The sequence below is a fragment of the Camelina sativa genome, chromosome 11 (assembly GCF_030686135.1).
Source record: "Camelina sativa cultivar CO46 ecotype springtype chromosome 11, ASM3068613v1".
Lineage (NCBI taxonomy): Eukaryota > Viridiplantae > Streptophyta > Magnoliopsida > Brassicales > Brassicaceae > Camelina > Camelina sativa.
Genome location: NC_141890.1, coordinates 41,011,597 through 41,026,017, shown reverse-complemented (window position 1 = coordinate 41,026,017; position 14,421 = coordinate 41,011,597). Strand labels below are relative to the sequence as shown.

The 14,421-nt window shown below is 33.8% G+C and overlaps 2 protein-coding genes and 2 long non-coding RNA genes across 7 annotated transcripts; 1 reads left to right on the top strand and 3 right to left on the bottom strand.

Annotated features, from left to right (window-relative positions):
• Nucleotides 1–1,380: 1,380 nt before the first annotated feature.
• On the bottom strand, nt 1,381–2,914 carry LOC147935236 (uncharacterized). The gene is made up of 2 exons (XR_015571483.1): nt 2,700–2,914; nt 1,381–1,843 (listed from the first exon to the last, which is right to left on the bottom strand). It is a non-coding gene; the product is annotated as an uncharacterized LOC147935236 (long non-coding RNA).
• A 2,637-nt stretch (nt 2,915–5,551) lies between these two features.
• On the top strand, nt 5,552–6,508 carry LOC104725597 (uncharacterized). Of its 3 annotated transcripts, none has more exons than XR_757931.3 (4): nt 5,552–5,664; nt 5,774–5,919; nt 6,087–6,151; nt 6,269–6,508. It is a non-coding gene; the product is annotated as an uncharacterized LOC104725597 (long non-coding RNA). The 3 variants fall into 3 exon arrangements; XR_015571482.1 differs by having other exon boundaries at nt 6,061–6,151; XR_015571481.1 differs by lacking the exon at nt 6,269–6,508 and having other exon boundaries at nt 6,061–6,262.
• A 1,285-nt stretch (nt 6,509–7,793) lies between these two features.
• Nucleotides 7,794–9,402, bottom strand: LOC104728779 (uncharacterized). 2 transcript variants are annotated; one of them, XR_015571480.1, is made up of 5 exons: nt 9,277–9,402; nt 9,086–9,162; nt 8,431–8,940; nt 8,190–8,372; nt 7,794–8,094 (listed from the first exon to the last, which is right to left on the bottom strand). XR_015571480.1 is itself a non-coding variant. In XM_087473313.1 (3 exons), the coding sequence occupies exons 1-3, from the start codon at nt 8,551–8,553 to the stop codon at nt 8,080–8,082; spliced, it is 321 nt and encodes a 106-aa protein (XP_087329439.1). In that variant the 5' UTR covers nt 8,554–8,694; the 3' UTR covers nt 7,938–8,079. The 2 variants fall into 2 exon arrangements, 1 of the variants encoding a protein (XP_087329439.1); XM_087473313.1 differs by lacking the exons at nt 9,086–9,162; nt 9,277–9,402 and having other exon boundaries at nt 7,938–8,094; nt 8,431–8,694.
• Nucleotides 9,403–10,499: 1,097 nt separating this feature from the next.
• LOC104725595 (protein MHF1 homolog) lies at nt 10,500–12,090 on the bottom strand. The gene is made up of 4 exons (XM_010444272.3): nt 11,919–12,090; nt 11,486–11,557; nt 10,901–10,981; nt 10,500–10,820 (listed from the first exon to the last, which is right to left on the bottom strand). Exons 1-4 carry the CDS (start codon nt 12,043–12,045, stop codon nt 10,666–10,668), a joined length of 435 nt encoding a protein of 144 aa, XP_010442574.3. The 5' UTR covers nt 12,046–12,090; the 3' UTR covers nt 10,500–10,665.
• Nucleotides 12,091–14,421: the final 2,331 nt, after the last annotated feature.

Sequence of the window (14,421 nt, the reverse complement as noted above, 5' to 3'; positions counted from 1 at the left end):
TCTGACGTGGCAATGGTATTTTTGTAATTACGTTTTTTCCGGTAACATAAAACAAGGGCACGCTGGATATTTTGAAAATACCCGAAATATTTTAGTAATAAAATCTTTATTTATAGATTTTGGTAGTATTATCTAATTTGGATATCATTTGAGTAAATCATCCTGTAAATAATAGAATATAGATGAAAAGTACATGCAACTATAGAGCCATCAGCCATGTTATATGACGTACATTTTCTTTTCTCCTTGCTCATCCTTCTATGAGATCCGACAAAATAATTCAAAAACGACAATATTCAATTTTTAGTCATCCTTCTATATATAAGTGATACTTCTTAAAAGAATATCAAACTCCACGATTTTTAAAGTATATTTATCTTACCTTCAGTTAAACATATATACCATAATCCATATAGATGCATTAGCCAAAGCCATCCTATCTTGCGAGAATCAATATTCCACTTCCTGGCCAAATCGACCACATTTTGTAGAGCCCTTGAGATTTAGTTAACAATGATTTGGAATATAAGATAAATCGAAATCGTATAGGGTAAGGGAAAATTAGTTATTGATGAAAATGCTTAACCTATTATTCTCACTCAACTTTAGTAAGGCGTCTTTTTTTCAGCTTGTAATAATTGACTCAAATTATGAAGTAGAAAAGTGGTATGCGAGTCCAAAACTTCATTAATGGGGAGAGAAAGGAAAATAAAAATAACAAAATTTGTCGAACAGTGATGTTTGTTTTTGGATATGTCTTTCATATGTGAGTTTGCTAAACCAACTAACTAACAGAGAAATGAAAAATGTAAGAGCATCTCCACTCCAGTCACTCTCCTAAGTTGTTCAGAAATTAATTAATCATATAATTAATACTAAACTAATTAAAGCAATCTACTAAGAATTTAAACAAAATTATCCCTCCATTAAAAACCCCAAATAAGGTTGCTCAACCATTTAAATAATAATTTTTAAAATTTAGTTTATTAATTATCAAATTTTAATTATCTAAAATGATAAAAGAATGATTTAAATTCTTTATATTAATAGAAATCAAAAAAATTGTCGTGAGTTTTCTCTCTTGTAACATTTTTGTATCTGATTTGTAGCAATCTTGTGTATGAAGCTGATCAATTAGAACTCACGACAAAAAAAAAAACTGATCAATTAGAATGATCTCTAATTGTTGTAGTTATGTGTGTAGTTGAGTAATAAGATTATTATTTAGAATGAGAATTTGTGGGATTTATAAGCAAATCTCTTACAACACCGTGGTTTTATATGTTCATATAGGTACACCAACCGTAGTAACTTATCATTTCTGCAATGGCACGCATCAGAAAGAGATCGCTAGGTGCTGTTTATACAAAGAACGGGAACTGGAGCGGAGAGAGGCTAGGGTCTAAAGCTGTGAATGACAACATAGGCACATTAAGCTCATTTGCAAGATGAGACAGAACATGAGCCATTATTGATGTCTGAGGACCAATTATATCCACAGCATCAGTCTCTATGGATAAGTAGAAGTTTAAGTTTCAAAAACAAGAACCAATGAAACAAGGTCACTTTATTTCACCTCCCATGATGGTGAGGAATCCGTTGCGCTTGGCATCATAAGTCATTATACGCAATTTAGATACACCAAGGAAGATAGGATCAGAATTGACATCATCCTCAGCAGCTTTCATGGCAACGCTTGTAAGATCACCATGTAAAGTGCCTAAACTGAAGATGGCTCCAACATCAACATTACGAGTCCTTGAAGCTCTATCACCAATAAGAAGAGTGAAGCTCAATAGAACCAAAACCAAAAACATTGCTTCACCTTATAATCAATCAGTTCCTGATACAAACAACAACAATCAGATAAAAACTTAAAGTCACAAAATGGGATTTTTTTTATGTTATTTGGTCACAGCAAAAAGAGTAACACAAGAAAAAAGAAGAGAAAGCTAGAAACTTGGTAAGAAACAAAGAAAGTAGTATCTTTCAGCAGAACTGTAAAGTGTTCACGAGGATTAAAACCCTTACCTCAAACATAGACAAGACAACTAAAAGCAATAAATTAACCCGGACCAAAAAAAAAAAAAAAAAAGCAGATTCTTCGTCAGGTAGGAAAATCAAAGGTGAGAGAAGGCATGAGGAACAAGCAAGAGAGAGTACTCACTAAATATAAAAAGGGAGAAGAACGAGTGGGTCTTTAACAAACATAAAGAAAAGGAGTTCTCACAATCGTTTTATATTTACAAACATTCTCACGATCAAACAAGACAACACACGGTTAAACCCTCTACTACTAAACAGACATGAGAAGTTCATACCTTGTGATCCTAGAACAAGTCTGGTATTTCAGTTCCGGATACAATTACATTAGAAAAGATTAGAAACAAAAGTTCACTGTCTTGTAAACCTTTAAAGCACCAGAAATCGTAAAGTGTTATTGTTTTTTCAACTAGGATCAAAAGCTTGATTACCTATACAATCTAAAACACAAAGACAGTTCATCCCTTTACAATCTAAAACACAAAACAACACCTTACAACACAAGGAAAACCTACTATCATATATCAGACAAACAATCGATACAAATCACAAACCAATTGAACATCAAACATTACCCACTCTCACAATCAAATCGAATTTAACCTAAACCCTAACATTAACAACGAGATCAATAATTAAGAGATGAGAAGATGAACCTTCTCTGTCGCAAAAGGAGGTAGGTCGTCGTGAGAACCGAAGCGTCACATCTTACGGTTAACCCGATCGGAGTGGCCATCGTCTTCCTCAACTACAAACCCTCCAGTTTTAGCCGGAAAAATCAAAGGATTCGAGGTGAATCCACTGATTTTCCGGTTTCGATCTCAATAGCCATCGAGTCGCCGTTCTGTGTCGAGACAGAAGAGAGTCGGGGAAGAAAAAAAGAAAGGAAAAATGAAGAATAAAAAAAAAATAGTTTTTATATTTATTCATGAACCAATCCCAATTAGCCACGTCGCGGTTCTCATGGGTTAGCTCAAATTGCTTCCTAAAGGATGGATTCTCAGGTAATTTAGACCTGAAATGGATTTTTTATTCAAAATTTGGGCCCAGAAACAAGAGAATTGAGGAGAGTACCTCCCAGTGGAGGTGGTCTAATACCATCACTAAAAGTGCTCCTATGAGTACCTCATAAATATTATTTTAATGTTTTTGTAAAAATAATTTATTGAACAAATAAATAATTTATAAAATAAAAATTTGATCAATAATATAAAATCAAGTATCATTTGAGTTGCTCACCTCTATTACTCAAACCAGAATCGATTATGACTCATTTTCCTGCTTTTTTATTAGTTTTTAATTTTTAATATATTGGTATCCAAGCCCGATTCAAAAGTATTGAAATCCTTGAGCTCAAAAAAAGAAAATGAACCTTTTTCCCTGTGTTTTTGTGAGAAAAGAAAAATTTTAGACCTTATTTTCATCTAAAAAATGACTAGACCCTGTGCATTTGTACCTCTGACACATGTCTAAAGCCGGAGCTGTTGGTATCTTGTGAAAAACTGCCAGTGTAGATCTTCGAAGAAGTTAAATATTAACAGGTGACACGTCCCGACCATGGAAAGAATCCATGTCCGATGTGCCAAAAAACTAGAGTCTATTAATACCAAAAAAAAAAAAAAAAATACTATGTTCTATACGATTTAGTAAATTTACTTTATCCATATTCATACTTATAAGTTTAGGTTCAAATTCAATACTATGTTCTATACGTTGAATTTTTTTTTTAAAATTCAATTTGTTTTTAAAGAAGCAAGTTTAAATGATGTTATACTTTAGATTTATAAAAAAAAATCCAACGAATAGATTATTCGATATTTATATTTTTCTTCTTGTTATTATGGTTATTGTCTCGCATCGTGTATACGTACCAATCGGAACTTACATAAAATATTCGATATTTCAGATTCACCCACAATATAGGTCAATAACGAAGAGAATGAATCCAAACCCACGTGTGAAGAAAAGAATCTGAAGAGTTTCAAAAAATTTTAAATAAATTATAAGAATGTTTGATGTAAAAAATATAATAATGAAATTAAACCTTTTATTATATTTGTCAGATTTTTCTTTGTCCATTTTTTTTGTTTTTAATTATGGAAAAAGCTCGCTTAAGTAATACGCGACCAGATGGATTTGTAAGCTACTCGTTCATTAAAACGCAAGAGAACGCAAACACAAACACTTTGTCTTCTTTTTGGTCATGATCATAACCTTAATTATGGAGACCAGTTCAACGGCGTGGGATGTAAACTATTTCTCTAAGATGCAAGCACTCGATTCCAAAATATTCAGCATCGTTTACAATAAAGTTCCGAGGAATCGAGCGGTGTATTATCCGCAATCGTAATGGTCGTGATATCCTACACTACAAGAAATATGAGCATTGATAGCAGAAAAACATAGTGCAGTTTTCGTAAGTGTTATCATTGATAAAATCTTAAAAATGAAATTATATGATAACGTTTTATAAACGCTAAACCTAAAAATATGTAAGCGGGAACCAAAAAGGGAAAAATGTCATAAAAATTCCCAACTATGCATTTTCGTTGATTGAAAACATGAACTCTTCGTCTGGTGAAATAAATACTCATTTTTTTGTTGACTTTGAAATAAATCTTAAAGTCTTGTTGACTTTGCCGATTGAGGCACTATGTTAACTGGGTAAACAAAACAATTACACAGAGTTAACTAATCGTTACTGAGACTAGTTACACAGAATTCTTCTTCTTTCTTTTAGGGGTTCGGTGCTTTTCAAGGAGGCAAAATTGGAGTTCAACTCTGTGATAATAAATCTCGCTGGAAGTGGAGAATCAAAAATCGACGGTGGAGATTCTAAAGATTCGAAATAAGAGGAGAAGCTCCACCAATCGATAATCCAGAATACGGCTTCAGAGAATTTGTGGTTTCAAAATTAAATATGGGTTTTAGGATTTTATGGTTTATGGGTTTAGTAATTGTGGGTAGTTCTGATTAATTAACTTTATTATCATGGGTTATGGGTATTTATTTTCTTCCTCTATTTATATTTCTCACTTTGTATTCTCAGACTTTGTGCTTCTCAATTTCAATCCAGCAATTTTAGTTTCAGTTATTCTTTTTCTTTCCTGCAATTTTCTGTTTTATCCAACAAGGGATGAGTCGGAAATATTGAGAAGAAAATTTTGTCGTGTGGGAGATGAGAAGACGTTTCATAGATGAAAGCTGAAGAAGAAGGCTTCACCATTGTTCTCGCTTCTTCTTCGAACATAAACCTTATATATGTTTGTATGTGTGTTAATTAGTTAGTAAAAAGTAGCACAGCCCCGTGGGTGAAGTAACTATTATTCTTATAAAGAGGTGAGAGTTCGAATCCTAGATTTATATGTTCAACAAGACTTTATGATTTATTTCAAAGTCAACAAAAAAAATGAATAATTATTTTACCAGATAAAGAGTTAATGTTTTAAATAAACAAAAATACATAGTTTAGGATTTTAACAACATTTTTTCCGAACCAAAAAACACTCTTTCCTCCAAATACTTGGAATGTACATTTAGGGTATCTTGAGTATGTATGGTGTGGTTAATGTTTGAGGTGCCTTTCTTTATCGATGTTGCAGTGTACAGGATGATTATGAGGTGATGATTTGGTCTTGTCTTCATTTCCGGAATGTAACAAACTGGACTGATTCTCCATTTATTCCCTGCATTTTTTTACAAAGCTTTTGATTGTTAATGCTCTTCTCAGATGGTTCTTCCTATTGCCGTTGAGGACGTCAAGCGAGAGGTTCAGATACTCAAAGCTCTTTAGATGCTTAAAGTCCATTAATTATGCTTGTTGACCTGTAGATGTCTACCTCCCACCTTGGTCTGGTGTCACGTTTTAACATAATTGTAAGTTCTAGTTTGTACTTCTGACTTTAATATTTGCCAAAGTTATTTTAATCACAGAGATCATGTTGAAAAGGCTGAAGTTTGCCTTGCTGGATTTTTTATGTTTTGTTTTCTAACTTTTCTTCTTCAATGTAAACAAAGATTCTTTGGTTGGTGATTGAGTTCAGGCCTAGGGAATTTATATCTGGTCCACTTCACCCTCGTGCATGTGCTTAATGTTGTTCGTGAACAGGTATATAGCTTTTGTTGAAATGAAGCAGCCATGATGTTACAGTGTTTGATACTAGGTGATTCTCATTGAACATGTGGCTACTTGGTGTTAATTTTTGTTGTCGTCTCAGGGATGCAGGGCATTGGTTGTTAAAAGAATCCCGCTTATGTCTGATACTCCAAAGAAGCATATGGACAAGCTAAATCCTTCCTCTTATCTTGCAAGTATGAAGAGGTTTTGGTACCAATTCTTGAAGATTTTGTTTCTCTTTAAAAGTTTGTAAGAATTGGTGTGTGTTTTATGGTGTGTGTTGCAATGTTAAGAATGATATGTATGGTAATTTCAGTCTTCTATAAAGTTCATCTTATAAATTTAAAATTTTACGAAGGCTGATATATATATATATATATATATATATAAATTAAATTAATATTATAGCAACAGTTTATAGGTACTATTAGCAAAACTATAGTACAAATATTTTGCTATTATTAATTATAATATGACAAATAAAAAACGCTACTAATAATTTTAATATAGCGATAACAATGCGCTATTACATAGAGACAAATAATAACATAGAAAAAAAACGCTATTGTATGTGTCCCCTCTAAGATGGCACCGGCAAAGACAGCGTTTACGAAATCGCTATCTAAACGATATAATAGTTTTTTTCGTGTGCTAAAAATACGCATATTTCTTATAGTGGCTAGTTAAACAAAAAAAAACCCTAGAAGAGAAGGAAGTTGTATATGAGATTCCACCTTATTTCATTGCTGAAGAAGAAACATGCAATAGATATGTGGCTAACGTGTTATCCAAGGCAAGGATCTGCAGCTGGATTCAGCACCGCATCGTTCCTAGAATCTCCAAAGACGTGATTAACATGAGTCACCTACTTGGAGAAGAAGAGGGTTTCTCCGTGGAAGCTGAAGTTGAAGTTGTAAAAGAGATTGTGTTGGTATGCTTCAATGATAATGGGCTCGAGGGTCATCCAATACCAACAGAACTTTATGACTGCTGCGCAATCTGTATAGATCAGTTGTGGGAGGTGAGAGGAAGATCATGGAGTTGCGTTGTTCCCATAAATTTCACGAGGATTGTATTCTCAAGTGGCTGGATCTCAATGACTCATATCCTATTTGTCGAGGAAATATTTTGTCAACATAATGTAATTTGAATTCACCAAAGTTTTGCCTTCTTGGTGGGATTATTTAGTGCCTTTTTGGTTTCATAAATGAGATTAATATCATTCCAGAAAAAAGATTTTGAAAGTATCCCACTGCTTATGGCAACTTTATCATAAGAATAAGTTGCAAGGAAGAATCCAAAAAGTACTTTTGTAGATGTGCTAGTACCACTTGGACTTCTTGAGTTCATTTGGCATCTTGACTTGAACTTCCATATCTGTTACAACCTTCATATCTCTAGAGTTTCGTCGACCATCACATGTTATCTCCTCTAACACAATAACTGAAAGAACAATATGTTTTGAGTCACTTATTTTAGGATTAATAACACTCTGTTGTGCTACATAACTTAATATAGGGAATGCAACATAATACTAAGTGATAGACAAGACCAAAGACTAATCTTAACCGGCTCGGAGTCTAGATAAGACTAGTAATATCTTATGCTATGCACCAGAATGATAGATATCATAAGCTTTTGAAATGGTTAAATGTTACCAATCATATCCAATAAAGTTCTCAATATCTTTCAGTGACATAATAAAATCCTTATACACGGCTTGTTTAATTACCGAGAATAGTCTCCGGAATGGTTATAAAATGTTTGAGAGGTTTGATAAAAATCTGATAAAACTTCATATCCTTGGAGAGGTTGCTGCATCACACGTGAGATGTTCAGACTCGGTAAGGACTTGCTCGGTAAGAGCTTCACAATCTTTCTGAGAAGATGGTTTCTTAGTTTCCTCTTCCATGGGTTTATTATTCATGATGCTCCTGAAATTATTGTAACCAAATTTCTTAAAAAGAAAAAAACAGAATAGTTGAGAGTAGTAAACAAAAAGAAGAATATTTGAGATAATTATGACAACCTCTGCTAGAACAGAGTCGATAAGCTGCTGAGAAAACTCGATCTGTAGAACAGTTCCAGTTAGTTCCACTGGTCTTAGTGCAGACTTCAAGTCAACCTCTGAATCCTTCAAAATACGGATTCGAGCACAAAGGTTGTGCTGAAGAAACCGTAAAGTCGCTGCAGCACCAACCAGTAGAGCTACCTGCAGAGTAAATATCAGTAGGTGATACTGAAACAAGAGTCAAAAGGTAAAACCAAACCTTTAAACATGGGACATGAATTATGCGAGTGCCCTCAGCATCATGGTAATTTCCACCACCCACTTGGCTACTTTCATGACCAATCTCCTTGAGATGATCAGATGTCTTGTTTTCAGCTTCCATGTCGCTTAAGGCAGGGGTGTATTGAGTAAATGTAGGGAGGTATTGAGGGGAGGAAGGGGGGATGTATCGAGGGGAGTAACTAGGAGAGGTAGGGCTGTAACTAGGAGAGGTTGGGCTGTAACTAGGACTAGGAGAGGAAGGGGTGCGACGACCAGGAGTGGGAGGGGTGTAAGGATTGGAAGAGAAGTGATCATAATCAGGAAAGGAAGGGTAGTAACTAGGAGATGTAGGGGGAGAGTTAGGGTTGTAAGGAGAGGAAGGGATGTGATCAGGAGAGCAAGGGTACTAACAAGAACAGGAAGGGCCGTAAGAGTAATCAGGGCTGTAACCAGGAGAGGTAGGCGCGCCACATCCATTTTCAGTAGGATCATAGTCTGGAATTTTATCCTACAACAATGAAATTATCTTGAGAGACATTCACACAAAGCGCATAGAAAGACACCAAAAAACAAGACAAGACTTTACATGCAATCAAAACTCTGTATCCCTGTAAAGGATCAACGTTTTAGATCTTCTAATCAAACAAAAATACCTTATCATTCTCAATTTCATTATCTTTCTCTTCTCGAATCCCTACAGCACCAATCTCGTTCTGAGATTTTCCTTTACCTACAACACGAAACAATCAGAACGCCTTTGTTACATTAACCCTAGGACAAATCGGGGATCCCTCATATATAATCTTCACTGTGTAACAAGCAAAATATGGATCAGAATCTATACCTAATCCATCCTCCAGCTTCTGTTTCTTCGTCGGAGAAGAGTCAGATTGTGACATTGTTATCTAACCCGGCTAGGGAAACTTTCTTAGATAAAACCGAGCTTACATTAGTATATATCCCTGTTTTAGAAATCGCTAGGCGCTAATCGGTTGGTGCCTAGCGCCTAGCGAGAAAATTTGAGATTAAACGAGATTAATCGGAGATTAGTTTTTAGGTTATTTTATTAAATTAATAGTAAATTAAAAATATATAGTACTAAATATATGTATAATTATGTTTATGTGAAAAGAAAAATATCAAATAAAATATAAAGCTATAGTATTGTCTTTAAAATTACGGTAAAAACATAAAAACGTAATATTAAGAAAAAAATAATGATTTAATTAAAAGTTTGTACATTAGTTATTGTAAAACATCATAAACTCTTAATTTAAATGTCTAAATAACAGAAATATATATATTTGATTTATATTTGGCTTAAAAAATAATCGGTATATACAGAATTATGCGGGAATTAATCAGATTAGACGGTATAATCGGATAATGGATGTTAGGCGGGGATTAGTCATTAATCGAGGTGGAGAGGGTGAGCCTAGCGATTTTACGGAGCATAATCGGTGCTAGGCGAGAATTTTTAAAACATGGGTATATAGCAAAAAACAGATAACAATTCTTTTTTTTTTTTTTTTTTTTTTTTTAAAGAGAACAATTCCCTAAATGGCTAAAAGATATATGCAAAATTGCAAATCTACATAGAATATAAAGATATTCTCGACATACACGCATATTTTAAAATTTCCTAATCGGATATTTTAATATTAAAAAATACTTATATTCACCTCCTCCTATTCAACTAATCAAAATTTACTATAATATTTTATTTAAAAATAGATTAAAATTAAATTTAAAAAACAAAACAAATTAAGAGAACAAATTCTTTATACTTTTAATTAAAGAAAATTAAATATTGGTTTGGTCTAGTTTTCTAAGGTTATAGATTGGTTTGAGTTTATAAATAAGAATTAGAGTTTAGATTTTACATTTAGAACAAAATTATTTGTCAGCTTGGATTTACAATAACGTGGATAAGGTTTAGACATTACAATTAGAACAAAAAATATATATCATTTAGGTTTATAAACAAGGTAGTTAGAGTTTAAATTTTACAATTAAAACAAAATTATATGTGGGCTTGGTTTATAGAAAAGTGGTTTGGGTTTAATATTTTACTATGAGGTATACAGATTTTATTTCTTTTAAGTTGAATAAAGAGGTTGATGCAAATGTCTTTTATAAACTTCTACAAAAGTTCCAGGCCATTTAATCCTCAAGGTTTGTCCTCTATGTATATGAATAAAGGAATGCATGTATTTACGCGCTGCTTGAAGAGTTACAAATCGGGGATGCGAACGGCATTGCTACTACTGGCTTTGTCTTCTCTCTTGGCTGATCCTTTCTTGCGTTTCCTATCAGATTGTGGCTCTTTTGCCTTTAGGTCATTGCACAGTGACCTCAAAGAGGCAGCTAAGTTATCGTTTCTGTGCGCTGCGAATTTCAAAAACAGATAAGAAATTCATAACTAAGAAAACACGATCATGAACGTGTGAGAGAGAAATGGTTTATACCGGAGAGAACAACATCGTCCATGTTCACAACTTTGCGTCCAGCATGATGAGCAAATAGCTCAAGGTCCTTTGCAACATTTTCTGTTACTCATAACAAAGAAGCAAAACTTTCAGACAAAGCTATTCTGGAAACTAAAACAGTAAACTAACAGACACATATTGCTTTTACTATATTTGCTATTTTCTATAAACTAACACACACATATTGGCCTAAGAAGAAAACCCTTGTTCACCAAATGATAAAAATTCACAACACAAACCAAAAGACTAGTTCCAAAACACTGACCATCTGTGTTCCCCTGAAGCAAGATCGAGATTTAGAGTGAATAGTAGAAATGAAAAAGTTTGAATGAAATGATTTAAAACATGGAAAACTAACACTGCACATTTCATTAATGTAAAATTAAATAAACCAGGATTCCTCTAAACAAAAGATCACTTCCAAAAGCACATTGACTATTCTGTATTCCCCTGAAGCTAGATTAAGTTTCCAAGTTAGTAGTAACTACAACAGGGTTCTTCAAACCATAAGAAAAGAGAGTTGCAGGGCTAGTGTTCCAATGCATTGAAACACTGAACTCTCACCTGCGTATTTGAAGGCTAAATCTGCTACACATGCCACAACAGGTCCAGCTATTTCCATTCCATTTTTCTTCGCTGCTCAAACACAAAAAAAAAAAAAAAAAAGAAACTCAAATCAATCAAATTCAACTCTTCTCCATCTATTTAACTTATACCAAGAAGATTCTAAATTCAACTTTGTACTTCAAGCAGCTTCTCGTTACTATGTTGATTCATCAATTCTAAAAAATTGAAAATCCCCAAATCTAATCCGACAAATCCGAAGCCAAATTAGATTATCGAACGAAGGAATTAGTGGAAATTAAAATTGAATAATCACGAAAAATTTCATAATCAATCGAAATCCCAGAATCGGATTCACAAACCACCACCGTCGATTCGCCGGAAATGTTGAGAATCGAATTGAAAATGGGAGGAGACGGAGGGAGAGTCTAACCTTCGGTTTCGGCGATAGAGATAGCAGAGAGTCTGAATCGGTCTCTGATGAGATCGTCCATGGTATCTTCTTCAACGATTTGGTCGATCTGGAGATAATCGCTTTTGTCTTCGCCTTCTACGTCCATGGTGAAGGCGAAGCAGCTAGGTTTCTTTCGCCTGAGAATTGTTGGGCTATCCGATAATAAAGGGAGAAAAATACGCGGGAAAATAAAATTAAAACGCCGCGTTTTGATAATCTGTCTCCGAAGAGGTCTTTTTTGCTTAATGAATTTTAGGTATTTTATTATTATTATTTTTTTGTTACTAAGCTACAGAACTAAAACTAATGTGTTCCAGGATTCTCTATCACGTGTCTACCAGTTATATATTCCAGCTTTTCGTATGAATTAAGTCCTTATCAACATTAGTCAGAACTCACAACTCAGAAGTCGTCTTGATTCTTGATCAAACACTAATTAAGTACTTTTGGATATATATATATATATATATATATATATATATATATTATATATATGCTTTGCAATTGCAACGCTAAGAGAGGTCTTTAGAGAATAGTACTTTTAAGTCTTTCTAACGTTTTCTTTTGATCCGAGGACAGCCATTATAACCAACATAAATCTAAATTTTATCTTGGGATGATGTTTGTGTTTGTGAGCCTGATATGATTCACCAAGCTTATTTCAGGAAGCAGAGGAAGTTGCCAGCTCAGCAGGAATTAGCCGTTGGAGGGGCTAACGTGGCCGCGAGTGGAACTCAAATCGAAGACTCCGAATGAAGAGGAGGCTTTGCTGTTAAGCTTTTGGGAATTTGAATAAATAGAGGAGGAAGAACTCGAGACTTTTTATGTTGTTTGTTATTCTGATTTTCGCCTAGCGATGTGCTGGAAGAGATCTATGTTGATCTGTTTGTAATCTCGTTGCTCATACTCTTTTGTAGCGATTCCTATTTCGGATTTGTGAGTTACAATCTCTATGATTCATAAGTTCAATCTAATTGCATATCGTATTCTGTTTGAGAGAGTTCTTAAATCTATCAGAGCCACTATTAAAGGTATATATATAGATATTGGACTATATATATGTTGGTTGTTCGACAATTTCATTACCTTTACGGTTCCGTCTGATTTGGCAATTTTACTCAAGCTCATTTTTTATGGATTGTATTTATGGGTAAAAGCTTTTTCTTTCAATGGGGGGTCTTGTGGTCTCTGAAAGAATCTAACGTAAGCTTGGAAGTTGGAACATTTAATAAAAGAGGAAGGAAAGGATCAAATAACCAAATTTAGTTTTTCGTAAAAGTGTAAGCTTAGGAATAAGAGAATAGTGAAGATTTAATATTTCATATATGACATGTAAAATCTGGTTGTTTGGCACTTTACACTTGGTCGATCTTTTAGAAGAGTACAATATACTATGATAGCTTTTGACTTTTGTGGTAGATGAGTGGAGGATGGGGAAACAATTAACAAACCACAATTTATTGAACGTCCTCGTGATGCTATATAGCCAAAACCAAACATGGATTATATATCTTAGAGAACTAGTTAGAGGAATTGCGATTGTAGAAATGAGATGTATCCATGCATTGATATATATGATGTTTTAAGAATCATATATTATTTCAGGGAACCCCTACTCATGCATTAGGGAAAGAAAGAAGCACAAAGTTCTATCACCAATCATGCATGAACCTTAGTCCTTAGATACGAGTATAAAAGTCCCCTAGTACGTGAGTACGTGACACACAAATGAATTTTGGAATCAGACATATTTCAGGTTTTTGATAATTGTGTAAAAGAAAGGCATATATCATTATTGATGATTTGATGGAAGCAATTTGCCAATCAGCCGATTAAAATGATGCAAAAACATTATTAACCAACAAAATATCGTATAATTCAAACCACAACTTTTGTTCGGACAGAATATTATAGGATAGATTTTTCTATGGCTAGACAGTTTTAATATAGTATTGTTTTTATCTTTTTAAGTACATATGCGACAAGATATTTCTAGCCTCATTTTTACGTATTTTTCTGAAAGAATTACTCAAATGTTATCCAAAAGTTGGTTTATTACTCATATCTATAAGTCTTTTGAAAATTACTTAAATGTTTAGTGTTCTGGGTGTAATTACAATTTACCCCTTGGTTTTGTTTTTCGATTTTGTTAAGAAAAAAAAAAATACACATCAGCAAATTAAAATACATATCAGATATGATTTAACATGTCATTAAGCAGTTTTTTTTCAGATCAACATTTATTTTTTCTTCTTTATATCAAAGAGAGGGAAAGTGAACAGTTTTCACTGTTCACAAACCGCCAATACTAAAAAAAAAAAAACTCTTCTTCGTCGTCTCTTGTCGCCGGTCACACCTGTCATTGTCCACTCTGTCGCCGTCAATCTATCACCATCATCTCTCGCCGTATTTGCTTGCTCTCTCTATTCGTCGTCGCACTCACTCTCTTCGTCGTCGCACTCTCTTTCTTCATCGTCGCACT